Source organism: Tupaia chinensis, unplaced genomic scaffold (assembly GCF_000334495.1).
Source record: "Tupaia chinensis unplaced genomic scaffold, TupChi_1.0 Scaffold000527_1, whole genome shotgun sequence".
Classification (NCBI taxonomy): Eukaryota; Metazoa; Chordata; class Mammalia; order Scandentia; family Tupaiidae; genus Tupaia; species Tupaia belangeri.
In genome coordinates, this window is record NW_006160040.1 from 3867702 (window position 1) to 3880542 (window position 12841).

Consider the following 12841-nt stretch of genomic DNA (forward strand, 5'->3'; position numbering starts at 1 on the left):
GCCACAATCCCTTCTCCATTCTCCTCTTGGGATCTTGGGCACGCACGCATGTGCGCCCAGTGTGAATTTAAGCCACCAGGCCCGGGACTCGAACCGCAGTCGACTACATGGGAGTCCAGTGACAACCATTACGCCAACTGCTGGTCCCCTGGGTAGTGAAGTTCTAACAGAAACCTGCCTGGTTGTACTGGGCATTCTCCAGTGAGTTCACATTTTGAAAGGCTGATATAGAAGATGTGATGGAGATGTCTGTCGTTGCCTATCCCACTTAGAGTTGGTTTGGTGTTTATTCAGCCCAGTTGCCTTAAAGAACTTGATTCCATATTACTGGACCCTGTCTGTCCCAGAGATAGATGGACCATGCCTGGACATCTGATTTATGTGGAGCTGGTTCACAAGTGTGTCAGCAGGCTTAGATTTGTGTGGGGTGGCATGGGGGATGGGTCAGTCATGACTTTATATTCAATGGGCACAGAGAGAAGTTCCTGCTTAGTAATGAGAAAGAAACAAAGAGGTATAGAAAGGATCTGAACCACTTTAAGGGCCGGAGTACTGAATGTTCCCCAACAACTCTCCAGAGCTACCCCCAATTCCAAGCCAATCCCCAGCTCCAGGTCTCATGTGGTGCCATCAGTGCCCCTCCCATCCTGGGGTCTCAAGTAAATCTCTTCTCTTTAGCTGGAGCTCCTGTGCCTATTTCTTCTCTCTCTCTCTCTGTCTTTAAATTTTCCAGAGGGCATGTTTGCTTGCTAGAGAGAGAGAGAGAAAGAGAGAGAGAGAGAGAGAAAGCACCTCTGGTTGGGGCATATTCATGCCATAATTCCTTTTCCTGTATTTTTCCATCTACTTGGGACTTTGGCCATGCACACATACATACCTAGCATGTTTTTCAAGCCATTAGGCTGGGATTCAAACCTATTTCAGTTCCTAGGGAACTGGTCAGTAGGCCTTGAAGCCATCCCTCTTATGCCTTCTTCTTGTAAATAAAGTCCTGATAAAAATAGTCCCATCAACTCATTTTTTGCATCTATCTCCTATGCCAGGAGGAATTTTCCAGTAATATGTAAAAGAGAGCATAAGCATTGGTAAAAGGTATTGTAAGGAAATGTTGCCTCCCCTAATATAAAATCCGTTACCGCCAATGGAAGAATTATCTGATGAACTAAGGCCAAAAAGAGCAAAGATGAGGTACCTACTAGGAATGTTTTTGGCTGCAGATAATAGAAAATAAATAATAGAAAACATTACTTTAAAGAGCTTATACTGGGCCAGTCATGGCATGGTAATTACTTATAATGACTAGATCCCACATGACTCACTGTGTGGTTTGAGTCTGAATGCTGCAGCTTGAAAATCATGCCAAGTCAGACTGCTGATCAAGTCTCAGGCTCAGTGGCTTGAAACTCATGCCTGGCATGTATATGCCCAAAATCCCTAAAGGAGAATGAAGGCGAAGGGATTATGGCATGGTCATTCCCCCTAGGGCATGATTTCTCACTTTCTCTTTCACTGTCTCTCTCCAGTGAGTACCAGTGCCCTATGACAAAAAGAAGAAGAAGAAAAAAACTTAAAAAAGAAGGAAAAAAAAAAAACACGCCAGGCACATGTGTGTGTGCTCAAAATCCCAAGAGGAGAATGGAGAAGGGCTTACAGAGTGGTCATCTCCATGACATGTGATTTCTCTTTCTCTTTCTTTCTTTCTCTGTCTCTCTCTGGCAAGCACACATACCCTATAGCAAAAATCTAATAAATAAATAAGCAAGCTTATACTCTAAGGGGAAAATAGTCTTATTTTCTTCATCTAAAACCTCCTGTTTCCCCTCCAACCTTACCTTCTACACATTCATCCTCAGTCATTGCTCTCTAGTATTCTCAATCCAATTTTCTTTATAGATTAGGGAACTACATACTTCTTTCCCAGAAGGGTTCTGAAGAAAGTATGTGCAGAGATAACAAGACTGAATACCAAATTGGTTACTTTAATTTGATCCTAAATTTTAGTCTAGCATTCCCTTGAGCAATAGTGGTCAGAATGTCCTAGAATGAAAAATGTTAAGAATCTTGCTCTCTTACTTTCCTCAACAATTCTAAACCTGAATCTTGGAGATTTCAACCGCATGTAAGAAAAACCCAATATCTGCATGTGCCCAGTGTTGAAAAGATGCAGAGAAAATAGTCTAAGTTCTTGAGAATGTCCCCTAAGGGAAGAGGTGATCTCCAAGCAGAGCCTGGATTTCCTAGTTTCAGTGTCCTGGACTGTCAGAGCTGGATGGTGGAGTGGAGGTAAAATGCTATGTCCTATGAGGCCGACCCACAGGCAAATGTCCCAGCTTAGCCTCCAGAGACTTCTCTGATTATATCAGGCATACATGTTTCTATGATCCTTCTCTCTATTTCTGTCTCTCTGGTGCTCTATAGCAAAATTAAATAATAATAATTGATAAAATTAAATAGGTAATTCCTAAAAAATGAAGTTTACTTTCATGAATACTATGTTGCTCACTTATTTATTGGAATGCTTACATTCCATTTATTATGTAAATTCTGTAATGCTAGCTATTATTTATTCAGTTCTTTTTTTATATGTGCCAACATTCTTACCTACTATACTATGCTATAAATAATTTCATCTACAGCTAAAATCCTATATAGCTCTACATAATATAGAATTATACTAGCATGCATACCATATATAGGTAATAATCATAGACACCATTTCTTGGAAGTTTATAATATGTATCATAATAATTTTATAAGGTAGATATTATTACTACCTTCATTATATTAATAAGGAAATTGAGGGTCAGAAAGGTCAAGTAACTTGACCAAGGTCACACAACTGATACAAATTTCATACAGTAAATGCTTTTGGTCACTAGTAATACCGGTGTTATACATTTTCTTTGGTATACAAAGTCTTGTATTATGTGCTTAAATATACAGCTCTAGAGCTGGGTGGGATTTTGGTAGATATTTTAATGGTAGAACCTAAAAATTATCCTTAAGTTTATTAAGCCTCATACAATGCTTGCTGATTTATTAGAAAAGATTTTTTTCAGCACTTTATTCTTAACAGTATGTCTACAATCACCACCTCGTTTTAAAAATTTAATCATATTAGTAGTCTTGAGTTTTAGCTAGTTGTTATTGGCCTTTGGATACTGTTAATTAACATAATATTTATTTTCCTAGGGAGATGAATGGGAATTATTGGTGCTTAAAAACAGGATATACTCTTTCTTTTATGTACTCTTGAATTTAAGGAATTTTAAAAATTATGTTTTGGTAGCATTTGGATTACATCTGCAGATGTATTCCTCATTAGCTTGTTCATTTTTAAGTGAACAAGCTAAGTGTACCATATCAGTTATACCTATTGTATCAGATACACTATTCTTATTTTGGTTTTTTCTAAATAGATTTTTCTTTTTTTTAAAAAAATATTTATTTAATTCCATTTGTTATTATTTTTAATTTGACCAGAGAGAGAGAGAGAGGGAAAGCAAGAAATCAAACCACCAGGTCCAGGAGTCAAACTGTGATGGCTACGTGGGAATCTAGTGCCTCTAACCACACACCACCTGCCGGCCCCTAGATTTTTCTTTTAAATGTGTTTTAGTTGCTAAGATAAAGGAACAGATTACACTCAATTTTCTTTAGGATTTTCATTATGTTCTCTTTGAGTTTATGTCACTTGTTAAACTGTTTATAATTCCAAAGACAATACTGACAGAAACTGATTTTTTATTTTATCATTTAAAAAAAAATTGCTAAAGGGCTAGGGCCAGCAGGTGGCATGGAGATTAAGATCCTGGATTCCATATGGCTGACTATACAGTTTAAGTTATAGCCGTGGCTTAAAAATACAGTGGTTGCTTATGCATGTGTACCCAGAATCCTGAGAAGAGAATGGAGGAGGATTGCAGCATGGCCCTCCCCACTGAAAGGTGACTTCTCTAACCCTCTACTCCTGTCTCTCTCTTGGTCTATGTCCCCAAATGCACATGCCCTATAGCAAAACTTAAAAAAAAAAAAATTGCCTATAGAAGTACACAATCACCAGAGAAAGATCAAGAGAGGGAGGGAGAGGAAGCACCCTTAAATGGAGTGTGGTTCATGCAGCAATTCCTTACCTCCATTTCTTCATCCCAACAGGATTTGGGGCATGCATATGCACATGTGCCTAGCATGTTTTTCCAGGGTCTGGAACTCAGACTGCAGTCAACCCTGTGAGAGAGCTGGCTCACTATGTACAGTGCTTAACCACTCTACTATGGAGCCAGCTCAGAAAATGTGTTTTGTTTTGTTTTTGAATTAAAAACAAAATTTTTAAGCTTTAGGGTGCATGTGCTCACTGGAGAGAGAGAGAAAGTGTGAAATAACTCCATCAGGGAATAGCCATGCCACAATCCCTTCTCTTGCTGAGATTTTGGGCATACATGCATGTGCTTTTCAAGTTTTTCAACATTTAGGAAGCCTAATTCATTAGAACTAGCATGACCAGCTCCCTCCTCCCACATGAAAAACATGTGGCACTGTGATTTTCAAGCTTCCCAGCCCAGGACTCAAAATGCATAGTCAGTCATGTGGGATCCAGTCACTTTAACCACCAGTCTGTCAGCTAGCCCCAGTAACTGTGTGTGTGTGTGTGTGTTTATGTTATTTTATTTACTTTTTTTTTTTTGGTATTTCTTTTTAGAGACACTGAACAGATATTTTACTAATAAGATCATCCTAAAAAGAATTCTGATGAGCAGAATATCATGCAAAATTTTTTCTATATGAGCTATCAATATCATTTAAAAAATAACTTTAACCATTTTTGTAAAGCTCTTAAAAATTGCTAATAAAAAATAGATGCTTATTTTTGTGCTAATACTAATTGCTGATAATACATGCTTATGTTTGTCACTCATTACATGGTACTGTACCAATCAGTGAGTGACTGAAACTCAAGCACTTACACATGTAAATTAGCCATTGCATTTTTTTTCTTTTTTTTACTTAAGTGAGTCATAATGGAAAGGAACTCTAGGTCATAAAAAATCTTTTCTCTTTAATGCTAATGAAATGTCTCTGCTCTCTGTATTAGCAGACTACCCTTATTGGTAATCTGTAGCCTTGTCTTTTGTTCCGGTGGTAATGAAATGCTGGGTGCTGAAAAAGCCAGCTCTTCAAGAATGTGTGGCCAATTGTTTTCTGTTCACTTATACTGTAAAATTACTGTTCCCCAGCAAAGCCGAACAAGTGCGGGGACAAGATCAAAAGAGTGTACATTGGCACCCGGCTACACCAAGTGACTCCTGCTTTATTAATTAGTCATAGCTTCTCCAAGTTAATTTACTCAGATAAGGGAAAAACATTCCTCAATATAAAACAACAAATTACAACTCAAGCGCAAGCCTTTCCTGTTTGCTTTCTTTAACTTTCAGTTTGAACCTTTCCACTGTTTTATAAACTACATGTCCCTCACTTTTCTGAACCTTAGGGCACAAAAGCTATTTGTAATTAAAAAAATAATAATTAATGATATAGTCAAATGGCCATTTTAGTCTCTAAAATTTGGTAACCTTTAACTGATATTATTCTTTTAAAAAGTCAGTGTGTTGAGAATCCAATTTATAAGTGCTGTTTGCTACTAAAATTTGTAAGCTTGTTCAGTCCTCTCCTCAGAAATGCCATTAGTGCATAAGCATTTGGAAAGGACCTTCTCTGTGTTTTTGCAGAAGCAAAATTTGACAGTGATTCCCAAGTTCCAAATTAAATAATATCAGTACCACTTTCTTTTTCATTTCAGTCACCACATTGGAAGTTTTTGAAGTCTTTTTAATTTAAGTTATCTTCAATAGTTTTTTATTTAATATGTTTTCAAATTATAGCCTGAGACAGTAAAAAGGAAAAAAAAAAAGAAAAGAAAAAGCCACTCATCTTCATTTCATAGTTTTGTTATATTTTGTTCAGATAGGAAGTGATTTAGACTTGTGCAACCCAGGTTGTCTGTTCAAACCGTTTAGATAGTAACTTTGAGTATTTTGACCTAATTGAGAGAATCCTACCATTTCTTATGTTCTCTAACATGGTTTAAAAATAACAATGTAATTTATTTTGTGAATATATATAATGTTAGTTTTAACGAGAATATTTGAAATGTGCTATTAAATAAAGATCAAAATATTTTTACACTGGGAATATCTAAAACTCATGTTATTTTTTATACTTATATATTTATTTTTGTCAGTCTTCATCAGACATTTATTTCTTCATGAATTGTAAAAGCTTTTTAAAAACAATATTAAGGTAACTTTTAATTGTGAATTTAAAAAATAATTTTAGAAAAGATGCATAGTTATGTTTATGTCTAATCTAGCTTATATAGAATAGTTTTATTTGCATGATGCATTTTTTCCTAGTTTTGTTAGGAGTTATTTTTTTAAAAAATACTGTATTAACCATTTTTGTTAGTTTTATTTCTTTTTTTGTAGAAGGAATATTTATGTTTGTGAAGGTTAGCAGAGGCTGGCTGTGCTGGAAGTGACTGCAGTGCCTTTTGATTATTCATGGACAGTAATAGAAGGCACTTAAAAAGAACAATGAAATTGCTTATTTTTGTGATGGGCCATCTGTTGAATTGTTTTGTGCAACAATTGCACAATAGTATCTATGTCACATCATTCTATTTTCAACAGCAGCTGATTATGTCTCACTGGCTACTTGTCCTTATTTCTAAAGTCCCATGGCCATTTAAAGTCACCTTTCCAAGGACCTTTGCCAGAAAGGTATTGGAAATCTCAAACAGCCTGTGTACTTTGTTATTATTTTTTTCTCTCTCTCCTCTTTTTTTGGTGGGGGTGGGTGCTGGTGGGTGAGAGTAGAAAGAGGGAGTTGGTCATGCTAGTTCTAATTAATTAGGCTTCCTAAATGTTTAGGACAATTATCTATGCTTTCCACCTGTAGTTCTATAAAAGACGTTAACATGGAACCATTTGATAGTCTGTGTGGAAATGATAGACTTGCAAAAAAGAAGAGTTAAATTTAAAAGACTGCTTATGTAGTCTTTCATGCTTTTAATTATCTACTCGTTTCTTCATGGTGATAATTAGAATTTTTCTCTTGGAATTCACTCTCTTCTTAAAAAAAAAAAAAAAAGAAAAAAAAAAGAGCCATTAGCAAATTTGTTAGAGCAGAAGTGAAATTAAAATAAAACAAATGTGTTGTTGTCCATAGGTCACTGACATTGCTGACGCCATGATTCTCAAACAGCTTTTTGAAAATCTGTTCAAAAACGGGGTCGTCGTTGTGGCAACATCCAACAGGCCACCGGAAGGTAAAAACAAACATTGTGCTAGTCTCATCCAATTAGGTGAGAACTAACAAGCTTTTAAAATCCATAGTTTTCTGCTCATTTTCTTGTGTTAATAAATCTGATGACTTTGCTTATCATTAGTTTTATAATTGGCTTAATCTGAAAAATCTGTTGGTATTTGCATTTGAAAAGTGTTTATATTCTTAGCAAGTTAAATGCAGTTGATCTTACATGTCTGATGCACTTGCTGTGTTTTTTTCCCTGAATATTAAATATGTCATAGGTACAAATAAAAAATTCAGCCCTTCTAACTGCTTTTTATGGGCCATAAATGAAACTTAATTAAATGAGACATAAAACTCCTAATTAAATTTTACAAAAGGACTTAAAGCTCTCTTGCATGAGTAGTTTCTAATACTTCACTTAATTTATCATTTCTAAAAAAAGCACACTTGTAGTTTATTAGGAAAGTAGTTAAGAATTAAAATACAAATAATATTTAGATAAAAACAACAAGCTTAAGATCTTGTATCTTTCAGCCCATCCTCTGATCAGCTAAAGGTTTGAAGAACCAAAAATAATATTGTATTTATTTATTTATCTATTTGGAGAGGGTTTTTGCTATAGGGCACATACGCTCACCAGAAAGACAGAGAGACAGAGAGCAAGAAATCACCCCTGGGGGGATGGCCACGCCACAATCCCTTCTTCATTTTCCTCTCGGGATCTTGGGCACGCATGTACATGCGCCCGGCATGAGTTTAAGCCACCAGGTCAGGGATTCGAACTGCGGTTGACTACATGGAAGTCCAGCGACATAGCCATTACGCCAACTGCTGGTCCCCCAAAATAATATTTTATAAGAGACTTCATGTGAACATCCTTCTGCCTGAAATGCTCTTCCCCCAAATATCTGCATGGCTAAATCTTTACCTCCTTCAAGTCTTTGCTCAGAAGTTACTCTCCATAGTTATTTTGCCAGGGAAGCCTCATTTGTCTTCCTATTAGAATCTTCAACACACTTCTTTTTCCCTGCTACTGCTCTTTTTAGCCTGCTGTATATTTTTCTCATAGCACTTATGGACCTGCCATATAATTTACTTATTTATTAATACTTACAGTATTTTTATTGTTCCTCTTCCAGGATACAAAAGCTTCATGAGGGCAGTAATTTTATTGCTTCTGTTTATTGATATATTCTAAACATCTGTAACAGGGCCTAACACATAGATGGTGCTTAGTAAATAGTCTTAGAACAAATGTTGAATGAATGCATGTTTTAAAAGGGTCTCTCAGGTCAGCCAGTGGCGTGGCGTTAAAGTGGCTGGATCTCAATGGCTAAATGCTTGGTTCAAGTCCCAGACCTAGTAACTTGAGAAACACATCGGGCTTGTGTGAGTGCATGCCCAAAATCCTGGTAGAAGGGAGAAATGGAAGAGACGGGATTGCAGTGTGACTATTCCCCATGGGGGTGGGAGATGCCTTTTTACTTTCTCTCTATCCTGCTGATGAGCTCATGCACCCTCTGGCAAATTAAAAAAAAAAAAATCTCTGACTTCAATATTGAGAATATGTTGCTGGACTCCCACATAACTGACTGTGGTTTGAGTCCCACACTGGGTAGCTTGAAATTTACACCAGGCACATGTGCATGCATGCCCAAGATCCTGGGAGGAGAATGGAAGAGAAGAGATTGTGGTGTGGCCATGCTCCCTGGGAGGGGATTTCTCACATTCCCTTTCACTATCTCTGTCTCTCTCTCTCTCTCTGGTGAGCATTCATGTCCTAAGGCAAAAATCTTTCCAAAACAAAAGAACATATTATGGGGATGAGGTTTTAAGATTGGAGACTATTTAGGAGACTGTTGTGACAGTCCTGAAGGGAAATGATGGAGCAGTGAAGTGATAAGAAGTGATCAGATTCTAGATATATTTTATAGGCAGAATCAATAGGATATATGCAGGGAACAGATTTAAGCTATGGGAAAAAAGAGAAAGATCAAGAATGACTAAAAGGTTTTGGCCTGAACAATCAGAAAGATGAAGTTGCTGTTTATTAAGATGGAGAAGATATGGGAAAAGCAGGTTTGGGTAGGGAGGTTTTTTAAGGTTTTTGCTATAGGGTGTGAAACTCACAGGAGAGAGAGAGAGAGAGACAGTGAGAAGGAAAGTGAGAAATCTTCCTTGGGGGGGATGGCCATGTCATAGTCTCTTTTCTATTCTCCTCTAGGGTATGCACGTACATGGACCCAGAGTGATTTTCAAGTTGCCAGGTCCAAGACTTGAACTGCAAAAGGCCATGTAGGACTCCAGCACCTTAACCACCACACCACCTGCTTGCCCCTAGGAGTCATCATTTCTAAAGCAGATTGGAAAGAGCAGCAGTGAGGTAGGAGAACTAAGAGAGTGGCAAATGAGGAAAAGTGGTGCAAAGAGGATGGATGGATGTTCACCTTTGTTAAATGCTGCTGCAGCTGAAAATAAGGTTCAGAATTAACTGTTAAAAATTGGTAACATGGAGGGACCAGCAGATGGCATAATGGTTACATCGCTGGATTCTCACATAGTTGACCGCAGTTTGAGTCCTGGGCCCGACGGCTTAAAACTCATGCTAGGCGTGTGTGTGTGTGTGTGTCCAAAATCCCAAGAGAAGAATGGAGGAGAAGGGAATGTGGTATGGCCACCCCCCTTGGATGTTGATTTCTTGCTTTTTGTCTCTCTGTCTCTCTGGCAAGCACACGTGCCCTATAGCAAAAATCTCTCTAAGAAAAAATAAAGAATTGATAACGTGGAATTTGTTAGTGAACCTGAAACAAGCAATGTAATAATTTGAGCTTGCTGGAGAGAGAGGAAGAGAGAGAGAGAAGGAAAGTGGGAAAACACTCCCCTTCATGGGAAATGGTCATGCTGCAATCCCTTCTCCTCCATTTCTGCCCTGCTGGGATTTTGGGCATGCACACATATGCTCTGCCCAGCACTTTTTTCAAACCACTGGGTCCAGGACTAGAACCAAACAGTTGGCCACCTGGGATCCAGCAGTCTTATCCACCATGCCATGCGCCAGCCTGGTTATCACTGATCTTTGTCTACTCTGTCCCAGGTAAACATTTCCTCTTTTTCAGCCAACAAAATGCAGTCAACTGTTTTTTTTTTATTATTTTTTATTTTTAAAATATCACAGCTTTTGATCTAGAGTCCCCGGATAGGCTTTTAAATTTTTATTTTAAGTAGAATCTGTTTATTCCCAGACTTTTCCTATGCCTGTCTTCCAATTCCTGTCTTCCTCAGCTTGTCCTCTCTACACCATGCAACTGTTAAAACCCAAAAGCAAGTATCAGCTTATGGTTACTACTATTTTAGTCTCCTGCCTTTTTTTATGTCTCAAGGGATTTTCATAACTTCTTTGCAAGCTCAAAATTATTTTGTAGTGGGGCCAGCAGTTAGCGTAATGGCTATGTTGCTGGACTCCCACGTAGTCGACTATGGTTCGAGTCCTGGACCCGGTGGCTTAAACTCAGGCCAGGCACGTGTGCGTGCATGCCCAAGATCCCGAGAGGAGAATGGAGAAGAAGGGATTGCGGTGTGGCCATCCCCCACTGGGGGGTGATTTCTCGCTTTCTGTCCCTCTGTCTGTCTGGCGAGCGCATGCACCCTATAGCAAAAACCTCTCCAAAAAAAAAAATATTTTGTAGCAATACTGTTTTAGGTCTTATTTTATTTATTTATTTATTTATTTATTTTTGCTATGGGTGTTTGTGATTGCCAGAGAGACAGAACAGAAAGTGATAAATCACTCCCCGCCACCCCGGTGGGGGGGATGGCCACACTGCAGTCCCTTCTCTTTCATTCTACTCGGGATTTTGGGCATACACGTACATGCATTGGCATGAATTTCAAGCCACTAGGTCCAGGACTCAAACTGTGGTCAACCACATGGGACTCTAGTGCCTTAATCACTATACCATGTTTTATATTTTACAGAATAATAGCTAAGGTCTTGAACCTGAATCAGAGAGGGTCTTGGATTAAATCCATAGAAAAGGGAAACTGTTAGAAAATTCCAAGTAGGGGACCAGCAGATGGCATAATGGTTATGTTGCTAGGCTCCCCACATAGTCCAGCAATGGTTTGAGTGGATCATGGAATCAAGATCCTATTGGCAGTGCTCTGTCTCTCTGTCTCTCCTTTGCTCATAGGAGACATAAACAAATTTGTGTGTATATGTGTGTGTGTGTACATATATACATATATAGAGAGAGTTTGTAATTAATTTTTATTTTTACAAAACCTGAAACAAATTACTCATTTGGTAATTTTAGAGAGCTTTTTTTTTTTTTTTACTATAGGGCGCGTGCGCTCGCCAGACAGACAGAGAGAGACAGAGAGACAGAAAGTGAGAAATCACCCCCCAGGGGGGATGGCCATGCCGCAATCCCTTCTCCTCCATTCTCCTCTCAGGATCTTGAGCACGCACGCACACGCACCCGGTATGAGTTTAAGCCACCGGGTCCAGGACTCGAACCATAGTCGACTACGTGGGAGTCCAGCGACATAGTCATTACGCTAACTGCTGGTCTCCTCATTTGGTAAATTTGTCATTTAGGTAAATATTTTTATTTTTGTCTTTATTTATGATTTAGCACTTGCCATATGCACTTAAGAGTAAAACAGAGTAAAACAGAGAGAAAGAGAGAGAGGAGCACCCTATACAAGGTCTGATCACAGGCCAACCAGTGGTGTGGTGGTTAAGGTGTCTGGATCCCACAGGGCCAACTGTGTGGTTTAAGTCCTAGACCTGATGGCTTGAAAATCATGCCAGGTGCATGTGTATCTGCCCATCCAAAATCCTGAGAGGAGAATGTGGCATGGTCATCTCCATTGGGGGGTGCTTTTTTACTGTTTCTCTCTCAAGGAGTGCATATACCCTATAGCAAAACTAAAAAAATGAAAACAAAACAACACAGAGTCTGCTCGTGTCACAACCCCCTTCCTGTAGTCTTCCAACCCATTGGCTCTTGGGGACCTGTATGCATGCCTGGCATGTATCCTGCAGACCAGGCTAGGGATTTGAACTTTGAACTGTGATCACCATGTGAGATTTGGCTCCTCTTGAACATCACTTTACTGTTGCACCACGGAGAGAGAGAAAGTACCTCCTAGTGGGAGGGCATGGTCCTACTACAATTCCATTCTTCCATTTCTCCATCTTGTCAGGATTTTGGATACACATATACACATGCTAGAATGTTTTTCACAGCACTGAGACTGGGACTTGAACTGTGGTTGGCCATGTGGGATCCAGCTCCCTACATAAAGTGCTTAACCATTGTGCTATGGGGCTGGCCTAAAACTCTGATTTTTTTTTTTCTCTTGAGGTTTTCATTTATTTTTATAAAATCTGACTGAGCTTTAGGGTATAGCAACAGCTGAAGGAAAGGTGGGATGATCTCCAGGACTTCCCAGCTGGGGAGAAGGAGGTTCTATGCCAACAGATGCAACTCCTTTCAGCTCCAGTCTATGCGCATGGCCCAGGCAGGGA

General features: G+C 38.7%; 1 protein-coding gene across 2 annotated transcripts in view; it reads left to right on the plus strand.

The window, feature by feature from the left end:
* AFG1L (AFG1 like ATPase) overlaps positions 1-12841 on the plus strand; it is a 188907-nt gene that overhangs the window by 75860 nt on the left and 100206 nt on the right. For both annotated transcript variants that reach the window (XM_006156962.3, XM_027775124.1), the window contains one exon: positions 7225-7324. In XM_006156962.3, the coding sequence (XP_006157024.1) occupies positions 7225-7324 (100 nt within the window). The remainder of the gene's footprint in view (positions 1-7224; positions 7325-12841) is intronic.